The 27,911-nt window shown below is 39.1% G+C and overlaps 2 protein-coding genes across 2 annotated transcripts in view; one reads left to right on the forward strand and one right to left on the reverse strand.

Moving 5' to 3' along the window:
- The window catches only part of coro7 (coronin 7), a 164,819-nt gene that overhangs the window by 36,045 nt on the left and 100,863 nt on the right, over positions 1 to 27,911 (reverse strand). The window lies entirely within an intron of this gene.
- vasnb (vasorin b) lies at positions 846 to 27,534 on the forward strand. Its single transcript, XM_017705430.2, has 3 exons — positions 846 to 1,122; positions 7,309 to 7,409; positions 24,206 to 27,534. The coding sequence occupies exon 3, from the start codon at positions 24,234 to 24,236 to the stop codon at positions 26,262 to 26,264; it is 2,031 nt and encodes a 676-aa protein (XP_017560919.1). The 5' UTR covers positions 846 to 1,122; positions 7,309 to 7,409; positions 24,206 to 24,233; the 3' UTR covers positions 26,265 to 27,534.

The raw sequence follows: 27,911 nt of genomic DNA on the forward strand, positions 1-27,911 counted from the left end.
TGGAGTTGAACGTACAGTATATGAATGCATATATGCAGCATAGCGCAGGAAAGAAGTACACGTATTCTGTAAAGAACTATTCAGAACAGTTAGTTTCAAATGCAATGCCTCTGCCTAGATGTGTTTGTCACATTCTAAATGCATTATTTCTTTTTTGTTCAGACACTGCCATAATAGATATGGAGTTTAGTAAATTTTCATAATAAAAACACTGTAGGTGCATGCCTGCACATACCGGTTTGGACAGTTCACAACGCAACTTAAACAACAGGACCAGCTTTGCAAGTGAGTTTCTGTATTTCTGTGTTGTGTGCTGAGCAGTTGGTTGCTTTCATTAGCCCCAGGGTCATTTCTGAACACTTGGGGGCCCCAAGCAACATCCTATTTCGGGGCTCCCATCCAGCTCAATCTGGTGTTATTTGCTATGTAAGAATGAAGAAGTAGGTAAGCCTCTTAATATTCATCAGGATGAAGTGCAAAGGGCATAGAATAAATAAGCGAATGAATGATCAATTTCAGTCATGAGTTCAGACTTCTTCATAAGAGTTTCATATCAAGAAGAAAGATATTATACAAAAAAGCCTGCAAGGCTCGTAGTTCAGGGGCTGCAAGCGAATATTTATGTCTCTTATAGGAAGATATGGCTATCAACTCGCTAATAAAGCCCTATTATGCAGAGGGTCGCGAAAATAGTTATTTTTGTTTCCCCACCTGTATTGGGACAGCCCAAACCTGGCTGCGCTTCGATTGGCTGCTAGTATCCCTTTTCCAGCGCAGGGATTTGTTAATGGTTCACACTCACATGCATTTTGCCGCGCACGAGCTAAGCGTGGCGGACTGCTCGTGAACGTAAAGTACCAGCCTATCACAACGCGGAAAGGCGTGGCTTGACGCAATACGGGTGTTTTAAACAAAAGAGGTAATGCGGTGGAGACGCACAAGCCAAGCACTCGCGGCAGTGAATCGTACGTGGACGCCTCCACACACACACACGAAATGTACTAGTTTTAAACGCAAGCGCCCGAAGGATTTTCCTCTGTTGGATGTAACTTGTGGATGAAAGATAAACAACACGACTTCGAAGTTCCGTTCATCTCCAACAGACTACACTTAATGCACTCGGTGAGTTGAGTTAGTTTACTTTACACCATGAGAAGGTGATTTTAACATTACATTCCGAGGACTTGTAGCCGTTTTAGCTTCTTGAACCTTTTTCGTAAGTACAAGGACAACAGGCTACAGAAACATGCAACAGGGTACTAAGCTGCATGAAACGAGGTAAGAAATATAAAATTAGATAGTTTTTGGTATCTGTGCGCCAACTGTACACCTCAGAATCAGTGAAACATAAAAGACATTACTGAATCCATTGGAAGATTATCTTGAGTAACCCCACGTAAAACGTTTAAGATATCTGAAACGAACAGAAGTAGCCGGGCAGCCTGCGTTTCATGTATTTGGAGCTGGTGTAGTAGTCCAACCTGCTTAAGACTGCTGAAATTACGGGGAGCGAAATGAAAAGCTATGCTATGTGATAGTCTACAACTTTTTGCCCTACTGATTGAACCGAAATTATAAATCCGAGTTTTTTTTCTAGCCACCCCTGATCGAGTGTTTTTTTGCCACCGGGTTAGACGCATAGAAAACTTTAAGAGTCAAACTTTTAAGTTCAGCAGGCTTTCCTTTGAGCTGCTCTAAGGCAGTGTAGTGGCTTAGAAGGAAATCTCACGGAGCGTAAAGGAGATTAACCACTCTCATTTTGGGGTTAAAGATCTTTTAGAGTATATTAGAGCCGAACTTGTGCAGCAGAATCATCAGTTAAAGGTCTTTTAAACAGAATAAAGCTGCTCTCCTCACACAGTTCGTGATTTGTGAAATCCCATTGGCTTCTTTTGTAATAACGGAGGGAAAACAGATGACGATAGTGACTTCTAAATACCACTGTTACTTCGCTGCTATATTTGCAGTATACCTTTTTACTGTGAAGTCAGGTGTCTTTCCTTTCCCTTTTTAAAGTTTGTAACTGAATCCTATATTAAAGTTTATTGCACTAGCTGTCAGTGTCTCCTGAGGTTTTAAATCATGCCTTTGTTCAATTAATTCATTTTATATAGTTTGTACATTAAAAAGCTTTGGTTGAAATGGGCTCTGAAATATGGGAACATGTATTATTTGTATTATTCTTGTATTGAGTTCTATACTATTAAATGCTGTTGAAGATATATGAAATATTTGGAGTTCATGAAAAGGAGTTAGGATAGAAAGGGAGATGCCAAGAGGGGAAAAAAGAGAAGGGAGAACATTCATGCGTCTTTGACTGAGAGATGGGATATTAAATAGCTGGGAAGAAGTCGATTACATCAGGGACTTTTTAAATATATATATATATATATATATATATATATATATATATATATATATATATATATATGTGTGTGTGTGTTCTATGTCTTGTGGAGTACAGGCATGATCTGGAAAGGGCATTAATAAGATGCACTGTGTGGATTAACCTAAAATATTAATTAAACTTATTCTTAAAAAATTAAATAAAATCACGGTTATTCTACTCATATGCACTTTACTCTCCACAGGACATACATAACACAGCCATGAATACAGAAATGTAGGACAGTATTTGAAAATAATGAGTGATATGCTACATTATTGCCAGAAATATTTCTAAACCACCTTTGGTCAAAGAGATAAAAGGGAGTGACAAAGAACTCTCTGAGCAAAGCATGTGGCAAATAAAGCCTCACTGCCAGTTTTCCCTGCTGTTCATGTAAGAAAGAATAACATCCCCCTGATTTTCCCCCCACTGCCCCATCCAAGCACCATCACTCCAGCAGAAAAACAAAACAGGACAGTGGGTTTATTCTAAACAGACTGTTCAAACATACACACATACCCAGAAAGACACTGCCAAGGAAACAGGATGTTCTTCAAAGGCTGCGTTGCAGACTTATGCCCCTGTCTACCTGACACCTAAAGAGTAGCTATGAAATGCTTGCCTTCAGACAGTGTATCTCTGCTCTCCATATCATAAAAAGATTCTTTCTGTTTAAATGACCTGCAAGCTTTGCCACTTCAGCAAAAAATGAAGACTAGACCTTTCTGCAAGTAAAGATGAGTAAAATCTTCAGAATAAAACAGGGAGAACATGCACAAGTCACAGTTTAAATGAGTATGTTTGTTAAACATAAGACAGCAAATCAGTATGAGCCATGGTTAATAATTCTGTGGTAAAATGAAAAGCTTTTTATATGATACCTCACTAATAGTGATCAGGTGCTTCTCCAGGTGTCCAGCCCTCACTGTCCCTTCCCTCTACTTTTCTGGGATTTGCGCTAAAAAAAAAACCCTCAGGCTTCAAAGGCCCACAAAGCCGTGCTGACCAAGCAATGTGTGCAGGCAAACCCAAGTATGATCCCTGCCAAACCAAATTGAAGAAGTGCTTGATAAATGGGACCAAATGATGCATTTAGAAAAACCACTTCAAAAAGCCTGTGTAAATGCACACATGCGCACACATATGCATAGTCACAAGCTCTTCAGCTACAACTCAAACGCCAAATAATGTCCCACTCGCCTTCTTTAGTCTCCAACAGATATGCTTTAAGTGTTCCATCAGCCATTTGCCTGCACCCTTTCTTTCCCTCCTCCATCCCCCACTCTCCCTGAGAACACTTCAAATGCAAAAATCAGAAAAATGCCAATCCACTTACCAATTTCCCGTCAGATGAGAGTGACACAGAGAGAGAGAGAAACACAAGGAGAGGGAGTGTGCACATCTCTGAAAACCACCACAAATTGCAACATTTCAGCCAAGCAGTAAAAAAAGAAAAATGACTTTTAATCTAAAGATTGTAATTACCTCCTGACTGAACTGTATTTGGGGAAATGAGGCCAGAACCAGAGAAGGCAGAGAGCAGCTCCAGAGCAAATATGCAGCCACACAAAGACACACTCATAGCTGTGTTTGGCCATAGCCTTGAACTCCACACAAGGTCAGATGCTTAACTGGCTACTGTTAATGACTAATACAAATTCAAACAAGTCACAACTTCACTCACAAACTGATTAGGTGATAAGAAGAAAGTGAGCGCTACCTGAACTTAATGTGGTATACTAGATTTGGATGCAACCAGGAAGCAGAAAGACTGTACAGTTGTAGGTCATGATTAAGCACAGGGCAGAATATACAACTTCACTGACTGCAAGGAAAACTACATACTCATTCTACCCACACAACCATAGTCAACCAATATGACCACATATGCTACAGTGTGTTCAGACTATAAACCAAATTTGTGGGTTGATGATATTCTGTGTTCATGATTGCTGGGTCTAATTCAATGAAGGCTAGTAACACTGATATGTCACACAGTGGAACATGTGATAAGTGACCATTGTACAATGAGTGTGTGTATCCTATTCTCACTTGGCCAGATGTGATTGTAATGAGAATACACATCTAGGGAAAACTTGTTAAGATTTCGGTGCTTGTGGTGAAATGCTTGCTATTTTAGTTTTCCTCTAAAACCCACCACCGAATTCTTCTAGCCTCTGCTCTTTTAACATCCGGAGTACAACCAATGACAAAAGTAGAAAAGCTTGCTAATGAAATGCTAAAGACCAATGTGATATTCACTCCCATCCTCCTAGCTTTGTGTGGCACAATCCGCAGGGTGATTTTGTGAGCTGTGTGGGTCTTTCATATGGACATCTTGTCAGCAGATGAGTGCTGGCCATTAAAGAGTGAAACGTAGATCAAACTTAGCATTAGATGCAACATGGTTGGCACTCTGACTCTGATGTAGGACCAGCTCCCCACAGAGAGAAGAAAAAAGAGAGAAGTAAGTCAAGTACAAGAGAGGACTCTACTTTCGGATACTATAAGTAGCCTATATATGTGTCAAATCAAAAGCAGACACTTTGTGTAGGTGGTCTTTACAAGTTTCAAACACAATCGATTTTAGCATAAGAGGTGTGGGAAATATCTTGTGTTTTGTTGTACTAGATGACAGGCATCAACCTGTTCCCTGTCCCTTCAACCATTCTTCAAGATGGAATTGACTGTGACAGCAGTATGTGACGTGTATTTTAGGGGGTGGGGGGGATGCATATGTCGCTTTCCACTAGGACTGTAGTAGGTAGTATAACCTAATGAAAGAGATTTAACTGGACTATTGGTTTGCTCCAGATCTTCATTTTGCTAAAGTGCTAGAGGGCAAAATTGTGTAATAAAGTATGAACAAACAGCTTTTTTTTGCAGTGCTCTAGCTTGTTTTGATTTTTTAAAATGGAATTTTAAGATGCCAAATTTGGTCCAAAATATTTTAAATACAAAACTTAAATTACAGACGCAGTCATTATTGAATGCAATTGATACAGACTACATATTTTTTTTGTGCCTTTTGTATAGGGGTGCACAAAGGACAATATTTTTTTTCAGTATTTCTCGCCAACTGAATATTTTATTACAGAAAGAGCATAACAGTTGGATTGAACTAGATTTAGTGCTGCACAGTATGTGAAATAGAGATGCACAATAATATTAGAATCATCAGCATATAATTGCTTACAAAAAATACGACCTTCCAACAGACATTTATATTTGACTGATATTTTAATTTTATGTAATGGCTTCTTTATTTATGTATATTTCTTGGCAATGCAAATCCACATGGATGCTGTCCCAATTTCCCAATCAGCAGATATGTACATTAAAAATATCTGTGTGTCATTGTGCTGATGTACTGTATCATACTTTTTTTTAACTGGCAATACCCTTTTTTTTCTTTTCCAACTTATTAAACCTCAGAAAAATGACATATCATCACATATATGGTGTATCATGAAAATGTCATATTTTTGCCATATTGCCAACTGCAACTTTTGTTCTTCCATAAAATAGCTTCAAACAGATTTTGATGGTAACCATCAAATATACAGTGACTGTGTCTTTTTATCTACATGCTGTTACCTTCTACTGAGTGAAATTATGGTATGTATGATTATTTATAAAGATTGACGCACAAACATACACAATGTGTCAGAAACTGACAAGTGAATCAGACACTTACACATCCCCCTCAAGCATGCAGCATGAGTATTTGACAGACATGCAAAACACATACAGTCTTAACACTTCAGAGCCGATACACGGAGCTGAGAGAGCAGAGAGTTGTCACCCTGCATTCCAACCTGAAGCTGTTCATGTGCACGCGTGTGGGCATGTGTGCGTATATGTGTATGTGTTCCAGAGAAACGCCTACAGCACAGCTTGGTAGCAGTCTACACATAATTCTCTGGAATCTCTCTCTTTTTTTTGCTCTTACCACACATTTACATGCAAACACTTTCAAAGAGAGCACACATCTGTCCTGTGAATGACAAGCTTCATTTTACTGTCAAAACCGCCACTGCTACCAATCTGCTCTGGTAGTCCCACACAGAAAATTCAAATCAACACTGTGCAAATGTATGTATAATGAACAGAAATGTATTGCATTGTAATTGCATTCTTGCATATTTGTGTGAGATTTTCATGTCACTGTGTTCAGTGGTGGACGGTAACTAAGTAAATGCAATTTGTTACTGTACTTAAGTAGTTTTTTTGTGTATCTCTACTTTAAGTATTTCCATTTTGGGCGACTTTTTACTTTCACTACACTACATTTCAAAGTAAAATATCTCATTTTTTACTCCACTACATTTTGCAAAATCTGTTGTTCCTTTTGTTTTCTGTGTGTATAAAAACGTAAAATGTCAAAGCAAAAGAAGCAAGAACACCAATCAGAACACAGCGCACACTTTGCTTTGACCTTGTTTTGACCTGTTGGACATACAGACCCAGTACAAGTACATGGTTCAACGTCAGCACAGCAGCATAAAATTTTGGGAGAGTCTATTCAGCATAAATGATGGAACTAACCTAACTTTGTGTAAACAGACCACAATATAGAAATATGTACACATATGCAGTTGTGACTCACATGTCTTTATCTGAATTTAAACAAACACTGTTTTATAGCAAATGTTTTTTGGCTAGTTTATATTTATGAACATGATACGTAAGTACATTTGAAAGCAAATACTTTTGTACTTTCACTCAAGTGGAGATCTAAAGGGACAAACTTCTAATTTTACTGGAGTAATATTTTACCTTGGGTATCTCTACTTTAACTCAAGTACATGATCTGTGTACTTCGTCCACCACTGACTGTCACACACATACTCCTACTGCAAATTAATGACATTCAGGCTGCTCTCTAATTAACCACCATGCTCCTCTTTCTCTTCCAGGAGCAAAGAAGGTCATACAGAAAGGCAGAAGGCGTCCAAGAAAACTAGTGAGGAGAAGGAGAGAAGGGAAAAAAGGAGCAGAGGAAGTGTCGTGCATACTGGTGAGTTCCCATCTTGTTTATCTGCTGGATAATTAGATAGATTACATGAGCAGTACTGAATACTTTGCTGAGTCAAAACTATTAAATCCAGTCAGTACTATTATGCACTGTGAGAGTCATATTTACATATTACTTTAAAACAAAGAAAGAAATCTTTATGATGATTTTGCATTAAAACTTGCAGCGAGGCCCAAAAGTTCGAGAACACATTGAAATGAACAACAGACAATTTTAGAATAAAATAAAAATAGAACCAAGAAAAATTACCACCAGCAAATATTAAGTATTAAGGATTCTACTTCACTATTGAAATGTGAGCAAATTTGTGACACTGAAAATGTTTTTTGAGTCTTATCCCTTCTATTAAAGATGACTTTTTTTTTTTACTTTCTACTCAAAGTGTTATGAACATAATATATAAATTGTTATTCTTTTATATAGTGACAGGAAATATGGTAACACACATAAAGCTCCAATTCTATAAGGTAATACATTTTAGTTTGCCAAACATTGACATGAATACATCCTAACTTCTAGGGTTTTTAAAGGGGGATTAATTTATTTATTTGTTTAGTTATTTGCATACATTCATTATTGACAGATGCATGCAAGTCAGCCAATGTAAACTTAAAGTATTTACTGCTATTTTACCATTATCAACCTTCATCAACCTAAAAGGTTAAATAAAAAGGATATATTTGCATTGCAGATGCAAATGAAAGTGCTCCCTTCCTACCACTACTATACAGATATCAGTCATGAAGTTTCTCTATAGTGCACCATTTCATATAAAAACACCCTGAATGGCTCTGTATACAACAACTGAACAACATACAAAAAAAGTGTAACTCCTCCTTGAAGTATTAAAGGGGACACTGCCAAAGTCTAAAACAGGATTATTCCTGGCTGTACTTGTCCCTCTAAGGTATTTGTTTGGCTCTGTGTGTCAGATCTGTAGGGTAAGCATTTATGCATGAGGGATTTTTAGGGACCTGGCGAGACATGCTTCTGTAATCAGGCCCTTGTGGTGGTCAAGATTGTGTCTATGTGTGTTGTCCACTATTGTAGTGCCTATGATCTTACAAGGGGCCATAAAGGATTCAGTTAAATTCTCCCTATTTATTCTCCTCTCCACTGCTCTGGTAGGCAGCAGATCACGTCCTGAGGCCAGAACACACACCACTATATTCACTAATTGCCTTATGACTCTTCTGACCTCTTAAACTCACACAAAAGGCAAGCAAGTTCAAAGAAAAAAGCAGGGATTGTAGGCTTCATTCATTGGCTGTCTCATTGTGCATATGTGGAACTATAGACACAGAGACGCACACACATTCATATGCACAATTATTATTTCTAAAGAATGCTGCTATGCTCTAAACAGTAGTAAATTCATCTGTTTTTTTGTGTGTAACTTTTCACTTTACCATTAAGCTTAGCATTTAATATAAAAGCTAGAGCAACTTTTGCTAAAATTCAGTGCTGACTACTACAAAGTTCATATCGATATCGATACATATCGCCATGAATGTCAAATAAATATTTCTTTCAAGTTTGAAGGCTGATTTTTGCTCCTGGGTGTTTAATTGCTTTTTTAAAATATCCGTTATGGTCAGAACATGACAAACACTCCCCAAACAGTGGAAAATTTCACAAATCTCTCATGGGACAGTGGGAGAAAGTATGTGATAAGCCGTTGTACCAGTTGAAAAAGCACTGCCGCAATTTTTGTAATAGTCATAATCTAAGAATGAAAACAGATTATTTTTATCTGTCTGGTGTCAAGTGCTTGGCTATCCCATTAGAAATGCTAAACTAGTGGCCAACAACAGTGATAAACTATTTAGTTTCTCAAACATGTCAACTTAGTATGAACATAAAACCTTAGCTGGCTTGGTAAGTCAGTGATTGATCACAATGCCTTATTGCCAACGCTCCTACCACATCCATGTATTCAAACACCAGCTAGCAGATGTCTGGATTTCTCTATAGTAATTTGAGGGGTGAACCACAATATATCTAACACCAGACAAACAGAGCCTCCTTTTAGGTTCATTTAAAGCGGTGCTTTTGTGTCTTGTCTGATCAATATCATCAATTTGCTGTATTGTGCGAGTTACAGTTACAAACAGCTGGCCTGGAAAGATAGCGTTCTGCCCCTTTTCAACGTCTCACAGCGTCCTCAGTTTACTTTCATTTAAATCAGGGCTATAACTTGCATGAACCCACTTCGTTCTTTCACTTTCGTTGCTTGGGAATGCACTAATACTTAAATATGACTGAGCGCTGTAACAGTGCTTTAGTTATGTGGAGCAGACATGATTTAAAATCTATGATAATGCTGATTTCTGCTAGTAAGCCTATGGGACTTGTTGTACTTCCTATAAGTATGTTAGCACTAAGGTAAAGGCAATTCACATTAACATTTTTTGGCCTTTCAAGACCGAATTTATGCACATTTGACGTTTTGAACTTTTTAAAGTTAGCAGTTTACAGTGAGTCTGTCAATAATGCCATTCTAACAACTAAGGCATATCTAGGACTCACGGCAACCTAAATTAAGGTTTTTCTTCCCAAAATAACTCTTATCCATTGAAAATCAAAATGTGATTGGTTAATTCCACTGACATTTTCTAATTATAATAGTTCATTTAAAACATTAAGCTTTCAGTTCAAGTCCTAAACAATGGGAGAGCTAACTCCTATAACTTGCCTAGGATACTAGGAAAAATAATTATTCTGACTGGATAATTTTACATTGAGCATTTAAAACATTTTTGTTTCCAACCAAAACTTAACAATGAAATAAGAATATTACAACAGTATTTGAAAAGTTAACTACAACAAGCATGATCACTGTAATAAATAAAAAACAAATAAAAAAAACAAAAATTACATTTATTTTTAAATTCACAGTGATCATTTGGTCTTTTCTCAAGGTCTACAAGGCCCTCAGGGTTCCCTACTGCTGAATTTCCAATAAATATTAACTATAAACCAAAAAATCTTGCTCAAATTGTTTTAAACTATTCCGTAGTGTGTGTTCATCTCACACACACATGCACACACATATATACATCCTATTTGTTACCATATAGACTGCTTTCTAAGCATGACCTCATAGGTAGAGTGTGTTTTCTGCATTAAATCACAGAAGCTTATTCATGCTAAAACACATTAAGATAAAGTGAATATAACATTACTAAACACCTCCATCCAAAACTACTTAGGCTAAACAAACACAGCCTGTAGCAAAAGGCTTTACAGTATCTTTTCATGTGTTGTGCATTACTAGACATACATGCAATACTCTATTCTCTAGGAAATGTTTACTGGACAGCTCACTGCAGCCCAATGGAGTTTATTTGCTCTCTTTTTTCTTTTTTATGTGTTTTGAGTGTAAAAATGTCAGTGGGCTTGCTGGGTCAGCGCACTGATGACATGACAGTAGGACTAATTCATACAGCACATGTGGTCTCCATCCATGCCTGCGCACACAAACAAGAGAATTCTGAGCGGCCCCTAAAACCATAACAGGGACCTATTTCTGTGTGCTGATGGTTGCATGGGCATGAAGAGACTCATGGGACTGGCCCAAATTGAATTTGCCGTGCTGTTGAAAGTGGCAAGAGTATGTGTTAAGCACATGGTCAGAAAAAAATATATAGTGTATATAGTGCTTCCTGTGCTTCACAGTACTGGCTGTATGTTTTGTGGGTGACAATGTGCACTTAAAATACACATTTATAGTACTGAGCGAAAGTTTTAGGCGCTATAGATTACTATACTTAAAAGCTTTTTATCAGGGAAGTAAACACTGATTTGATCATAAAAACACTAAATTAGAATAAATGCAAATTATATTAATACAGTAAGTAGTGGCTTTATGTACATTTAACCATTTCCAAACCTCTCCTCAAGGAAGTCCTGTATTATTTGTAGTCATTATCCCATACCTGGCTTGACTAAAAAACAATTATTTATGATTACTTTGATGTACTGGTGATTGAATTTAACAAATCTGTGTGATGACTGGAGGTGTCAAAGAGAAATCTGGAATGAAACTTTACTATTTTTAGCAATCACAATACATTAACTACCTTTTTTATATAAAACAAGGTACTCTTAGTATTTTTTTTACTGTATTCATGTTTGTTTTCACTTATTGCAATGCTACATTGCGTTTTACTGACAAAAATACACTTTCCGTCCAAAAAAATTTTAAACAATATGCTTCAGTGTATAAGACTTTGGCACAGTACTGTATGTATGTCAAAAATGTCTACGGTTAATTTTGTCCTTTATGATATTTATGTTTACATTAAGCAAACACTCTTATCCAGAGTGAATTACAAACTGTAAGTGATAACATTCTGCCATCCAAAGATCTCCCAGAGTATATCCTACAGGACACCTGAGAGGTGGTCCTAGTGTATAACTTGTTTGTTTTTTCTCAGTTGCTTTCTGCTGAGTTTCAGCCAGGTGCAATAATGAGAGTGGTGATGTGTTACTATGCAGTAGCTGACTGACAGGTCTTAGCACAGGCAGATGTGAAGAGAAACTGACTCTACAGCTGTAAGCAGAATTAATGCAAGCACTGGGTGGCTGTGGGGACTTGGCTCACAACCAACAAGAAGCAAGTGGCCAAACAATGAACACTTAATAGCAGGCAAACGAATGGCCATGTTGTTCTGTTTATCTTTCATATGTGCATAACTGTGTGTGTGGGGTGGGGGGAGTTATGGAAAATGCCTCCTGGCTGTTTGACTTGAAGGATCTTAAGTGGCAAAACATAGGAAGCCAGTAAAACGGGTATACTACAAATGTTACACCAAACCACATGAAGTAAAAAGCAAGAATGAGGAAAGATGCAACAACTGTCAACAACTCATACCTAAAACTATCTCAATTGTGACAATCACAAGTTGTTATTTCTACAGTAAACTCTTTCAACAGCCTACTCTGATCTCATGGTTTAAACATGTGAATTTCAGCTCATGGATTATGTTGAACATACAGAGTCAGATAAATTACAGAGAACATGTGTTGAAGAGCTCAGGAGTGACTAATAGAGTTGGGGCATCTAAGTGTCCAAAGGCTAGAGGAGAGACTGATGAGTTTGATGAGAGCCAGTGCCATAGCCAAGTGAAGAACAATGGTGTTTGTCCTCCACCAACTGTCACAGTTCTAAAAGGGCAGAAAGTCTCTCCACAAGTAAAAAAAAAGAGAATCGACTCTTGTTTTTTCAATTGGAAGAACTCTACAGTGCTTACTAAAGGAATACTTTCACTGTAAAATCATGCAAGGTTGCATCAGTTAGTGTGGTCATATTTGCACAATATAGCCCCTAATAATGCTTCTTAAAGTGTTAGCCATGTTAGTGTTTTAGTGAAGCTTTGTTTCATGTGGACATGTGTATAATTAAGCTGTCCTTCTTCTACTATTACCTTTAAGCTTCTGATGTTTGGGGTTGGACAATATAATGTTCGCAATATTATTTACACTGTTTTTAAATGTCATTTTTCCCATTTCACAATATTGTTACTTAACTATATAGGACTTGTGCTCATGATGCGTAACAAGGATTAACGTGGCAGAGAGTAATACCGCTGACAGTGAGAAACACTGTAACCACAAAAAGTGGTAACATATCTAATTTATTTCACCTAAAGCAAATCACCGGCATGAATACAATGAGTGCCAGAGACTGTGTGAGTAAGCATAAATGATGTGAAAACCAAAGGTGTCTCAAACGGACAAACCATAGCAAAGGTGGTTTGAATGAACAAACCAAACCAAGTGTTCAAAAATACTGAAGCAGTCATGTTTTGGTTAGCCAAGGACATGATGCCTATTCAGACTGTGGAAAAAGAGGGAATGATCCATAAAGAGTAAATTTTTTTGCCATCAACTACTGTGGTGGAATAAAACAGATGATATGTTTTTGGGGGAGCCATGGATACTGAACGTCTCATTATCTGTAGTAGTAGTCCAGATGCCCCTTGTATTATACAGGAAAATCTTTCTGCTTTAAAAACAATTGATGCTGCTAAAGCTCTCCTCTCATCCATTTCCCCTGATGATACTGCAACAATGGCAAGGTTTCTTGGCCAATTCTAAGCATGTCACCATTGGTAGCATACCCCTATGAGGCACAGAACAATGTTTTATTCAACATCAACATGTAAACGTAGCTTGAGGGTAACAGTATGTTAGAGAGTGATGTTTATGTATTAAGTTTCGATCAGGCAATGCACTTGGGATGACTTATGTGGTTATGTGTGAATTGTGTTCACTGCTGTGTACAATAGTCTGCCTACCACAGTGCAGAACAGAAGTTATCATTGTTGGAGCACAGGTATCATCAGCCTACTCTTATCAGGTCTTAGCTTTCTTGTTGGTGCTTAGTCTACTGTTTTGTAGTGTGTCATGGCATTTCCAGAATGTGTTTTTCAGGATGGTTAAGAAATGTATATGTACAGGGCTGCTTATTTGCTAATGAAGACCCTGACAGCAGCCTTCAAGCCTGCTGGCTCTAACAATCATGCACATGAGAGAAAGAAATGTTGTGGCAGGTGTGAGGTTTAAAAAAATTTGGATTCCTTTCATTCTTGCCTTTCTGTGCGAATAGACCTTGTTTGTGTGTCTCCTTGTGTGTTTGAGTTTTGATATGTGAAATGGAGGAGTAAGAATGTAAAATGTTTACCTGCTGACTGGAGCAAAGCCAGACAGAAACTGTTGCAGTGTTTCTTTTGTAACTGAATGATGTCAGGCAGACAAGAATGGCATACTCAAATTAATAAGCTTTTCAAAGCTAGTCACGGAGGTCTAGAGTTTATAATATGTGACTGTCTGTAAGAACCCGGTGAAGGAAATGTATGTCATTTTAAGATACCATTATAAACCAAGAGTACGCTGACATGCATCTACAAAGGGCTTAAGTGATCGCAATCTTTACAGAATGATAAGAGTGACAGAACAAGGGCTGAAGTGTGTACCTCTCCACATGTCTGAATGCCAGAACAGGTTGAACCAGTTGAAACGCGTGCTCACAGATACTGGTGAATCACATGCGAAACGAATGATACTTAAACAGAAAAAAATAATCAAAGAAAGCACACACACACACACACACACACACTAGCATACACACATTCACTTGTCCTGTAACAGTCAACCAAACAGGACCAAAGTCGCCCTCCCATACAGAACAAACAGTTCCTTACAGACATTGGACTTGTAGTTCAAAGTAAATTAATGGTGATGAGTTTTCATTGTTCTTAATGTATAATATATTCTTGTCCTTAATCTAATTACAGCCATTCAATTTGCGAAGGGATTTGAATAGAAACAGCCATCTCTTCACATGCATCTTCAGTTCTTGACAAACAGGCACACCAGACAGGTGCTTAGGTTCACGAGTAAGTTAAGGAGACCCATAGGTCATATTCCTCTCAGTGCTTGTGTGACCTCTGACCAACAATGCTTCTAACCCAGGATCTGATGCAAGATGATACTAACTTATACTAAAGTAGAGTAAAATGAATTACAGGATGCTGTGCAGTACTCCAGAATAGCTTGGAACAAGTTAATATTTGACCATTATTGACATTCTTTCTGGGTATTCAAAGGGTATCCTATGAGTAGCTAATCTAAATGAGGCATCTTTCTGTGTTGACTGACACATAGGAAGGGAAGGGGGAGCTGACAGCAGAGGTTTGTGTTAGAAATGATTCTCTGTAGCCGATCTCTCTGAGCTAACTTCATTACAGCAGATTACAGATAGGCCCACATGATGGAAGGACGCAGAGACAGCTATGAGAGTAAGTGTCTTTTGTCAGACTGTCCAGAGTTGTAACGTCTGGCTTTTTCTAATCCCTCAGATAACAAAGGAAATAGCCAACATTTCCTTTTGGGCTTTAAAAGAGCTAGCTGACCCAAAAGCCCCAGAGCTCTTCAGGAAAGCAGTGAGCAGACATCTGTAGGCCACTCTCCCACTCTTCCACTCCACTCACACACTCCTGTCCTTAGAGCCTCATTGCTGTAGTGAGTGCAGAACTTGTGGGCTGGCATTGCGGCAGCATCCACTCAGACACGCTCAAGGTGTCATGTTGCAGCACCCCCTGGGGGAAGTGACATACTCAGAGCACCTGCCTGTGAAACTCTACCTGTGTGTACCTGCAGCAAACTCAGCCCCGTTATCTCTGCTCCGTCAGTCAGGCACGGGACGAACAAAAGTGGAGACAAGGTTTGGCTCCAGACAACACAGAAAACTATAAACGTGCCCCTTGACCTCAGATGGAGGCTTAGACAACTAAAAACACTCAGAGCTTTGTTGCTTTGGTCTTACGTTCCTTCCAAAAATGGGTCGACTGAGCTGACAAACTAAGATGTTTATCTGAAATACAGCAAAAGCATTTTGCTGGCCATTAAAACCCTATTCAGTTCAAATGTCTTTATAGCTTTAGCACAGCATCCCACACTGGTGATAGTGAGACATGTTTTTCAAACCCATACATTTCATCAAACTTTCATCTTCCCTGCAGCACATAGTATAAAGGCACAGCCATAAAGTTTTTTGTAGTGAGCAGCTCTGATTGTGGTCATTAGTCACAAGAGACATAGAGAGATAGAGAGGGGAAACACAGACATTTGTTACACATGACTGCATTTAAGAATTTCATTTAAAAAATCCATCAATCATTCAAGAGCAGAGAAGATGAAGGGCTTGATATACATTTTCTTGTGGTTACACATGAGAGTATCAGAGAATTACTTTTTTCTCTCTACACTTCTATTTTAAATCTGTACAAATATCAGGCACATGAACAATTGAATCAAGAACTGAATGGATCCAAACTGAACATTACAAATGTTCCCCCAAATCAGGCTGGCAGAGATGGCTATGTCTTATGGACACAAGGTCTGAGAGCAAACATTCAAAAGAGGACACTAATTCCTGCTTGCTAGATAGGGAAGCTTGGCTAAGTTACTTTCTGCTCATCTACAGCAGTGTAGGCCAGTCAAAAGCATCTGGCAGCTCACTTTGGGGGCAGCTCACCTCTCTAAACTTTCCTAAAATTGTTTTTTCCTTGTTTTGAATTATCTGCTGTGGCTGGCATGCAGTTCCTCTGACCTGGTCCAAAGAGTCATGAACTGTCTGGTCATTCCCAAGTCAGAAGGCTCCATGTCAACTCGGTAACAGTCTCACATTTACACACTGTTTACACACATCACCTAACATTTTGTGACTCTCGCATTTTTGTAACCACACAAAACTTGGAATCATATCCTGTAACTGGTCTGTGTTATGTTCTCACTTTCAAATAACTGCACCACAGTTCAATGCAGACATTCTCAAAGGTTCTTGGTGTAGTAGTTTAGTGTGCAGCAAAGTTCAAATGTTCAAATGAACCACACTAACAGGGGGTTTGGCTGTGCCCTAACACTGATGAGGTAATTGTATAAGATAAAAAAAAATCTTCAAAAGACTTGCATTAATAAAACATACCCAACATAACATTCAAACCACTTTCATAGTTAACATATCCAACATGGTTTGAGTTGTTGACAACAGGGTCCAAATCTGCCTCTGCAATTTCCTCCTTTACTTGTCTTCCTTCTTCCCTCTTGATCTTGACTGCCCTCCCATCCTGCTGAAGACTGACCATCTTCAATGACCTCCTCCTCACCATCACCAACCCACTCTCCTGTTCATTTGTGCCAACTGCAACACCCTCAATTATATCACTGTGCCATTCAGATGTATCGGCATTGAGATAGGATGGGACTGTTTCAGCTCACTCCCACTTTTCATAAAGACTCAGTCAGAAACTGCCTCTATCAGTGCAGTTTCTAAAGCTTTACCATCCAGTGTTCAAACAGAGATCCTTTTAGCTTTTATTTGGTATTTAGCTTATTAAATTGTAAATACTGTTTGACCAGAGGAGGATGGGTCTCCTCTTGTGAGTCTTGGTTCCTCCCAAGCTTTCTTCTTCCAGACTGAGGGAGTTTTTCCTTGCCACCGTTGCCTCTGGCTTGCTCACTGGGAGATATATGTTACAACTGTATGTTTTCAAACTTCTGTAAAGCTGCTTTGTGACAACATTGTTGTAAAAAGCGCTATACAAATAAACTTGAATTGAATTTAATCTTTTTCTTTCTCTCTCATGCTGCCATGGTGCTTTGCTTTATGGCCGTGTACTGTCATGTTGAGGGATGTTGGTGGTAGTAACGCACTGTGGGTAACAGGTTCCAGCTGTGGTCTTTGGGGTTGGGAGTGGTGTTTTTAGGGATGCAATTTGAAGAGGTGGCCTGCTGTTTTATGTCACAGGGACAGCACACTGTTGGGTTTGTCTCTTCTATTTGCTTCAATGCTTCTGTTTTCGCACCACAGCTGATGTGAAGTTTTGAATTCTGTAAAGTGTGAAAAGAATGTAAAGCATGTGGTGATACACCCCAGTTTTCAAATTTTTTAGAATACTACAGACGTGCACACATTTTTCTTTTGAGAGATGAGATGCCGTCTGACTACGATACTCATAATTTGGAGTGTGCTCCGTTCGCTCACTTCTACCTCTTCTTAGTAGGTTTGGTTTAGTTCCCTCATACATCACCCACTTCCATTCACCTTCCACACCACACAGTAGAAGCCCCCATATGCCTCCACATCCCACTCAGACCTCCTGCTGAAGATAAGGACTCTTGACGTGGGCCTTATGAGGGTCTATTTGCTGTGCACCTCTTCACTCACCCAACTCCTGGATTTGTCAGATTCCTTTGTTGCTGAAGAAGCTCTTCTGTTCTTATTCTCTCCATTCCCTTGCTCTTGTTTTTTCTTCAGGTTTTGAAAAGGACGCCAACGAGGGAGAGCCAAAAAAATTAAATCCTTTCACAGCTCCTCTTAGTTTTCTTTCTTTTGTACTTTCCACGTGTTGCACTGGTAAAGGCATTACTCAAGAATGTTCCTATAGAATCATAGCCTGTTATTTAAAACAACAGTTCAGTTTCAATGCTAAATACATCTCTCCTAATGATATGAATAATTCATCCAGAGCTACACAGAGGCCCAAATGTAATAACAAGAGCTTTATGATGTCCAGGCAATTACAGCTAAGACTTTCAATCACCAGTTTGTCATTAGTTTGCTAAAATCCAGAAGCTGTCCTGAAAAGGTCCCCCTGCTCTTATGAGAATGTATTATTAAGAGAAGCTCTTTAAACTCAGCTGCTGCACATCCCAAGATGTTTCAACAAAGACATTATGAGGGAGACAGGAGGAAATTACAAAGACAAAAATACCAGCTGGAGCTTTGGTGAATGAACTGAATGACAGCCTCATCACAAAGACTTGACAAGTCATCTGTAGCTTCTTCCTCTCTGTCCTTTTGGCCTGCAAAGGGCAAGCTTTTAACATAAAATCCCCACAGTCAGAAGTCACTGAGAGCTACTGCTACAAAAGCTTTGTGCTAATCCCTGAGAGGTGATTCCCATTTGCTATATGATAAGACAGTGTCTGCCAGATAGAGAGAGAAAAGAGGAATCAAATACAACAAAATGCAAGGGGTTATCTGGAATTAGCGAGGTTGCCAAAGACTTTGTATTTTGTCTCTGCCATAATTTTGCTGTGGTGATTTGAATAAAATAAGAAAATAAATACAACTGAGATCAGTAAATATTTTAAAAGCAGCTTTATAAATCAAGCAGAGTTTAAGCATACACATACAACAAAAAGGAGGAAGCATGCACAATAATGGCAAAGAAGTCCATGGAGATGTATCCCTGAACTATATACATCTGCATTGTTATAAACATTCAATTAATTCATTTCAAAGTCACATTTATAATACTTATGATACTACCTGGATATCTATGTTGTTACTTTTAGAATTACAGCATGCACCTAACCAAAAGAATGAAATGGTGGAAAAGTAGAAAATAAAATTCTTCTTCTTCTTCTTCTTCTTCTTCTTTCAGCTGCTCCCTTTAGGGGTCGCCACAGTGGATCATCTGCCTCCATATTGCCCTATCCATTGCCACCTCTACTTTCACACCAACCATCTCCATGTCCACCTTCACTACATCCATAAACCTTCTCTGAGGTCTACCTCTTCTCCTTCTACCCGGTAGCTCCATCTCCAACATTCTTTGACCAATATCTCCATTATTCCTCCTCAACACATGTCCAAACCATCTTAACCTGGCTTCTCTGGCTTCATCTCCAAACTGCTCCACCTTCACTGTCCCTCTGATTTGCTCATTTCCAATCTTGTCTATCCTTGTCACTCCCAACGAAAATCTCAGCATCTTCATCTCCGCCACCTCCAGCTCAGCCTCCTGTCTTTTAGACAGAGCCACAGTCTCCAAACCATACATCATAGCAGGACCCACTACTGTCTTGTAAACCTTCCCTTTCACTCTTGCTGCTATCCTTCTGTCACACATCAGCCCTGACACCCATCTCCACCCACTCCATCCTGCCTGCACCCTCTTCTTCACATCTTTTCTATACTATCCATTGCTCTGGATGGTTGACCCAAGATATTTGAAGTCATCCAAATTTACGACCTCTACTCCTTGCATCTTCACCTTTCCACCTGCCTCCCTCTCATTCACACACATGTATTCCGTCTTGTCTATACTGACCTTCATTCCTCTCCTCTCCAGTGCAAACCTCCACCTCTCCAGATTCTCTTCCACCTGCTCTCTACTCTCACCACAGATTACAATGTCATCTGCAAACATCATGGTCCATGGAGCCTCCTGCCTGACCTCATCTGTCAACCGTTCCATCACCATTGCAAACAAGAAGGGGCTCAAAGCTGATCCCTACCTTCACCTTGAAACCATTTGTCACTCCAACTGCACACCTCACCACTGTCTCACTATCCTGCACACCTCACAATGTCCTGCACCACCCTAACATACTTTTCAGCTACACCTGACTTCCTCATACAGTACTACAGTTCCTCTCTTGGCACCCTATCATATGCCCTCTCTAGATCCACAAAGACACAATGTAGCTCCTTCTGACCTTCTCTGTACTTCTCTACCAACACTCTCAACGAAAAATTGCATCTGTGGTACTCTTTCTGGGCATGAAACCAAACTGCTGCTCACTGATCTGAACCTCTCGCCTTAGCCTTGCTTCAACAACTCTTTCCCATACCTTCATGGTGTGGCTCATCAACTTTATACCTCTGTAGTTACTGCAGCTCTGCACATCACCCTTGTTCTTAAAAATGGGGACCAATACACTCCACTCATCAGGCATCCTCTCACTCTCCAGGATTTTGTTAAACAACCTGGTTTAAAAAGTCCACTGCCTTCTCTCCTAAACATCTCCATACCTCCACAGGTATGTCATCTGGTCCAACTGCCTTTCCATTCTTCATCCTTTTTAAAGTTGCCTTCACTTCCACCTTACTAATTCTCTGCACTTCCTGATCCACTATCTCTCTCCCCATTGTCCTCCTCTCTCTCTCGTTTTCCTCATTCATTAGTTCTTCAAAGTACTCCTTCCATCTACTCAACACTCTCTGTTCACTCACTAGTACATTTACATTTACATTTTTGTGTTTGTGAACTCTCCAAACTGGAATGCTTCTATTTGTTTCTCCTTTTCTTAGTGTTTCCTTTTCTCTTCCCTCCAACTTTTCTTATTATTTTTATTAAATAATTTGGTCTCATGTCAAGCTGTTTCAGCATCAAGGTTAGCTGAAGATAGAGCACCCTACATGTTTATCTTCAGCTGAGCTTAGTTTCATTTTTTTCACCTTGTTTCCCTCACACTTTCTTTGCCTTTTCACTGTAGCTCATTTCAAAAGCATTGTCCGTCTTCCCAATCTTACAGGTTTGAATTCCTAACCTTGAATTTGTGCTTATGAATAGTGTCAACAGCTCTTAAAGTAGCATTCTATAGTGCTCATTCATAAGTCCTACTCTTAAATGGCCATGCATGAAGTTGGTTTTACAAAGAAACAAAGTCAAATTAATTCCATTGAGTACATTCCCACGGTACCCAGACTGCTAAACACCATGGGACAACAATGATCTCTGACCCTACAAAGCTAACTGACCATGACATGCTGTGTTCTATGACTCTTGTTATCTACAAAATCTGTATGTGCTGTGTATTTTCCAGCAGTACCTGCAATAAAACTCCTATGTAGGTCATCTGTGCTTTTTTATGAACATGCATGTATCACCAATTCCCAGTCATTTAATTAGAAGGCCTATGATAGCATAATACTCTGGCATTTTGCAATTTGGCCACAGAGACTGATATTTCTTGCCCTGACTCCAAAAAGTTGTAAGATAAACATCATTCCATTCAGAATGTGTCAGACATGAATCCTAATTAGAACTACTCCAGAGTGTTACTATCTCAGACCTTCTAAGAACTAGGATTGAGCATTCATGGTCAAAAGAAGGGAAGAAAACAAACAGAGGAGTGGATGATACTTTATCTGTCATTCCCCTTTGAGCTAGTCTCCTTCTGATCCTTTACTGCTTATTTCATTGCAACTGAACCCGCTTTTCGAGGATGGATCACAACCTCTTATTATTACTAAGACACAAAACAAAATTTACAAACCTGATCTTTTTCTTTATGAACCTCCTTCCTGACATCTGAGCTATGAATCACATTTGCAGTGTGATTTGTCTTTCTGCACATGACTCATAAATCATTAAGACAAATCAGCAGTAGTGACAACACAAAGTATATCATGCCTCATAAAGAAAAGATAATCTTAAGACTATAGAACAAGCTAACCTAGGTGGATAGGCACACTGGCAAATATCATACTGATTAATCTGCCTATTGCAATTGGTTTGCAGTTAGTTATGACTGTCTTTCATAGATCACTAACATGTTTTCAGGAGAAAAGCCAGCAAAACTGCAATCTGGACATAAAAGAACTGTGTGAAGTTGTGAAAAAAATGCAGAAATATTGTACTTTTGTGCCACATGTGCCTCAGGATTTGAGGTGTGAAAAAGAAACAAAGAAAAAGACTACATTACTGGGATGGAACCTTTTACTTATTGTTGCAGATTTTTATTTGGGCATGCATGTGTCTTAACAGCTCTCAGCTCTTAGTCATCCTCCAAAGAACAGAATGTTGGGGAAAGGAATTCTAAGCAAATAGTTTGCCCTTCTTGTATAATCCAGGTTACTCTCAAATATCTTTCAAAGCATTTCAGTGGCCATACAGATAGCACTTAGACTATTCTGATTAGTAGTCTAGTATCTATTCTTCCTCTAGATTAATGTGTTTGACAAAATAAAAGAGAAGACAAAAACACCAAGAAATCAATCAGAAGTCAGTCTATTTTGCCTCCATGGCATGGTTTTAGGAAGAAAGGAGAAAAATAATGTCTCTGTCTTTACTCTGCAATAAAAAAGAATTTCACCTCAACGTGAACCTCAAATATGAACCTCCCCCGCACACATACACACTCACACACTGTCTTTATCATCTCCGAAAGAAAAAAGAAAGAGAAAAAAGGAGATCTCCTCCCCTCCTCTCAAGGTCACTAACTCTTGTGATTAAACTCATACTAGAGGATGATAAACTCTTTCCTTAACCCAGCTCAGCTGGCCTATATTTTCTTATCCCTTCCGATTCTTTTTTCTCCTCTTCAGATATCTTTTATTCTCATCCCTTGAAATGGCTGTGCTGTGTGCCTAGCCTTAACTAGCCTCATTAAACTAATCTAACTTGTTTTTGGATTACAGATCAATCCTATGCATTTCTACCTACCATCCACACTATCAGAAATACCTACCTCATACTTCCACTTATAGGACACTTTATGAGTTTCACCTACTTTATAGGTCCACTATATAGGGGAGCTGTTACAGACTGTAGCCCATGGGTCGGTATGCATAATTTATTGCCTATCCTTTATGTCCTTCATCATTGGTCAGTTTCTGACCACAGGACAAACGTTGACCAGATATCATTTATGATGCTGGTATCTGGCACACATTAGTGACACTGCTAGGCCGAGTGGTCCACCACTCAAAAATATCCAGCGAAGTATGGCTCTGTGGCCAGATGCTGATCATTGATTAAGAGCTACAAGAAAGTTAACAAAGAAACTGTGCATAGGAACAGACAGGATATAGTTTTTAACTGTACAACAGCAACATGTATTTAAAATGGCCAGTAAAAAGTATTTGCTCTTCTGAGTAAAGTTTCCTTCTCATTAATGGGTATTGGTTATTTTGTGACTCTTTTAACTCTTCTGTTAATTATTTTAAGTTGTATATAATAGTTATTTTTGTTGTATATAATAGTTTTTTGGTTTTTTTTCATTTTATGTTTTTCGTTTGTATTTCACACTGGTTGGTAATGAAATTCGAGTTGGCTTATTGTGATATAAACTGAAACAGGCACCATCTTTCAAGCTTTGCTCCTGAATCTAATCATTTATGGAGACATATTAGAAAACATGTAAAACAACTCATCTTCCCGCTACTGAAGAGAACAACACACAGTAAAATACTGTACAATATCATTTTAATATTGCTTTAACTCAGCTTTCTTTGACTTACAGAGGGATGCTGACAACAAAATGTAAAGATCCCAATGACATTTGATAAAACAATGTGTACGACATGGTAATCATTATACATTATACACACTTCATTGGAAAATAATGCAGTTTGTATAGTTCAGTGATCACTTTTGTACTTCCCTGTTTTCCTTAAGCTGAGCTTGAACAGCCTAACATTTATTATGTAAATGTTCTTTCAGATCTTTAACATGATCTTGAATATCTCGTTTCAGGCTCTACGGGGTGGGTGTCAGCAGCAACATGAAGCCCTTCCTTGTTCTGCTGCAGCTGCTGCTCCTCTTCCTCCTATTGCCACTCTATGCATGGGCCAGCAACTGCCCGAAAGACTGTACTTGTTCAAATCAAGACACCATTCTCTGTTTTCAACGCCGGGGTATAACTATACCTTCTGAAGTGCCTATGTCAACTAAAAACCTCTATGTCTTCCAGAATGGCATTGAGGCCCTGTACCAGGAAGACTTTATTGGGCTGGAGAACCTGGAAATGCTAGATCTAAGTCAGAACAAGCTGACTAAGCTGCTAGGTGATGTATTTAAGCCACTCTCTTCCCTACGCAATTTAGATCTTTCCTCCAACCAAATCATCCACATTTCTGAAGACAGCTTTGCCGGACTGGAGCTGCTAGAGAGGCTGTATCTTTATAACAATGCCATAAAAAGTATCCACTCAGCAGCTTTTGATGGTCTGGAGCAGCTACTTGAGCTAAAGCTACAAGGAAACCAACTGACCACAATACCTGCCCTTAAAATGCCCCATTTGCTCCTGCTAGACCTGCGATTTAATAGAATTCCTTCATTAGGACCAAGTGACCTTCAGACACCAAAATTAGAGTCACTGAAACTGGCTGGGCTGGGGCTGAGCACCCTAAATGAAGAATTCCTGAGTATCTTAAAGAACATCCATGAACTGGATATCTCTAACAATCAGCTAAGCGCTTTTCCTCCAGCGCTGCGGGAAGCAAGAGAGTTGGTCATACTCAGTTTGGCTGGAAATCCCATGGGTCCTCTAAAGTGGGAAGACATTGAAAACCTGACAGAGCTTCAGGAGTTGGATATTAGCAACCTCAGCTTGCAAACCTTGCCTGAGAGCATGACCCAGCTCTTCCCTCATCTGAAAAGACTCACTGTTGCAGAGAATCCCTTTAACTGCCTTTGCACTTTGGCTTGGTTTCCTAGATGGCTACATAACCAAGAAATAGTGTTGGGAAGAACAGAGGAAACTCGATGTCATTTTCCACCACGAAATGCAGGAAAGGTGTTGCAAAGACTGGGACATCATGATTTTGGGTGCCCTACAACCACCACAATCACTACCAGCACGGTGAAGACCACCACTCTGGCCCCCTCTCTAATCACCTCTTTGCAAATTACAACACATGTCATTCCCCCTCTCAAACCCAGTGATGACCCTTCTACAGAGACTGACATTAATCTTCCACCTCCAGTCCCAGCTTCCCCCAGTAGCAGTACAGACCCTGATTTGAGGATGAGTTTTTGTACATCTAACATCTGTCTAAATGGGGGCACATGTTGGCTGGACAATCAGGGTCATGTTGAGTGCACTTGTCCACGTGGGTTGTCAGGGAGAAATTGTGAGAATACAGAGAACACACCTCTATTTGAGGATTTTGCCACAGCAACAGTCACTGTGGTGCCTGAAATCACTGCACAGATAGTAACAAGCTCATCTATATTACTGGACCTTCATCGCTACATTGAAGTTCGGCCATTCATCCGTGGAGTCAAGCTAACTTACAGAAACCTCTCAGGATTAGATAAACGTCCCAAGCAACTGAATATTCCAGCCTCCTACCCAGAGTACACTCTGCGTGGACTTCATCCTAATTCCACATACTCAGTGTGTGCCAGTCCCTTGGGTGAGCCCAGTGATATAGACAGTGTGTGCACAGAGGCCCAAACACCCAGTCACCAGCCCCCTAGTGCACAAGTGGAAGATCCAAAGTTGACAACAATGCTTGTGCCAGCTATGGCTATTCTTCTTCTGTTAGTGCTAGTAGCTGTTGCTGTTGGTGTAGCGTGCTACATGCACAGGAAAAAGGCACATCTACACTTGGACTGTAATCCTTCTCAGTTGGAACTGGAGGGGGTTAAAGCAGGTTTAGACACTGGGGCCTTGCCCCAAAAGCAGCAGGAGATTATGTCCTCTCCATCTGCAGTGCAGAATGGTGGTTTGGACTATGATGTTCCACTTATGCAAGACTACTGCACTGCCAACAACAATATAAATACTTTAAAGCCATCTTATTTTTGATATTTGGGGCTCTTTTCAAGATCTTTGCATTCTAAAGCATGAACTCTCTCTTCAGTTAAAAAAGACCTAGATAGAGGGACCAACCTGCAAGTCTAGAAGTCCAGAGCCAAATTCTGTTTATAATTTTTTAAAATTAACTTTCTTTTTTAAAACAAGTTCCCCTTAATTATATTCAATTGTAGCACCAAGTGCTTTTGTCTCCAGTTATGTAGCATAACACAGTCTGCACTGGGAAGCCTCTGATGGATATGGTCAGAGTTTAAAAGATCCAGAAGCGCCTGCCAGAAGAAAAGGTGTTGAGATTTTACATTGTTTGTGACTTTAGATTCATTATGCAGTTTCACATTAGACACACTGAAACTGTTGTTCACAATAATGAGTGAACTATTTAGGCAATATTTTGATTTTGTAGCACCTATTGCAACTCGAGAGGAGTTGTACTTGCTGTGAACACTATCCAATATGTGCATTGGGAAATGAAGATGAGGACTTCTTTAGTCAGTTAAAGACTAATGCTCATGTTGCCTTTGTCTTTTGTACAACATGTATATTTTGTGCATTTGTATATTGTGTATCTTTTTTACTGTTTTGTTTTTTGTTTGCTGTCTATAAATACATGACTGTTGTCAGCCCCATTTCCAGCTCTTGTAACAAAGAAGTAGACAAAAAAGCATAAAATCTTTGAAGATTAAAATTGCTTGTACCACCAAGTCAGTCAAAGGCTTTACTTTGCAAATGTCAGACAGTCTAAGTAGCTGAAAGTCTGTGCTGAGTTGAAATTAAATCCCCCTCCTTTGATTCTTTAGCCTATAGTCCCCATGCCCCACAAAGGAGTTCCAGATAAGCAGGATTACTGAAATTAAAAAGATAAACAGTTGGCTGAAATCACCATCTATAAATGTTAAATTCATAAAATTTTTACAACCATACAGAAAACAAACCAAGAAACTTTGCTTTAAACTTTAAGAACAGTGCTTATGTTCTAGATTTTCCATGCTACGGCAGTGAGTAGAACAGTAAACTATACTTTTCCAGAGGCAAAATTAGCTGCTGCACTGTTAACTAGCCAAAACATTTCTTAGAGTATGCAAGATAGCAAATGAGAATTTGCACATACATGGTATACAAAGCAGTAAAATCATTTCAGTCAACAGTTGCCAAACAAATGCAGTCAGTATATATAGCTGCAGTAACAAGATAATACAGCACATAACAAAAAAAAAAAAAACACAAAACAACAAAATAAAAACAAATCATGGATGATTTTATATTTTCAATTTGACTGAGCTTAATACTCAAATGATTAAATATAAGATGGAAACAAAGGATGTAAAGGATATAAAGACACAGATACTTCATAAGGCTATATGCTACCCAAAAAGTATGGGAGGTCTGGGGGAGGGGGGGGGGTGCAGGATAGTGAGTCGCTGTACTGATTGGCCTCTGTGAGGAACTCTATTACTGGTTTAGCACTTGTTTTTCAGTGGGTCATTTAAACTTTAGACACTAGCAATACCCATGCTTATAAAAGCACCTTTAGTCCTACGCTTTAACAAGGAAGGACATGCCATTTAAAACATACATTGGTCTGTAAGCATAAGCATCCTAACTGGGAAAACAAGTGTGAACAGTATGAAGCATTGAAAA

The sequence above is a fragment of the Pygocentrus nattereri genome, chromosome 14, assembly GCF_015220715.1.
Source record: "Pygocentrus nattereri isolate fPygNat1 chromosome 14, fPygNat1.pri, whole genome shotgun sequence".
NCBI classification, from domain to species: Eukaryota; Metazoa; Chordata; class Actinopteri; order Characiformes; family Serrasalmidae; genus Pygocentrus; species Pygocentrus nattereri.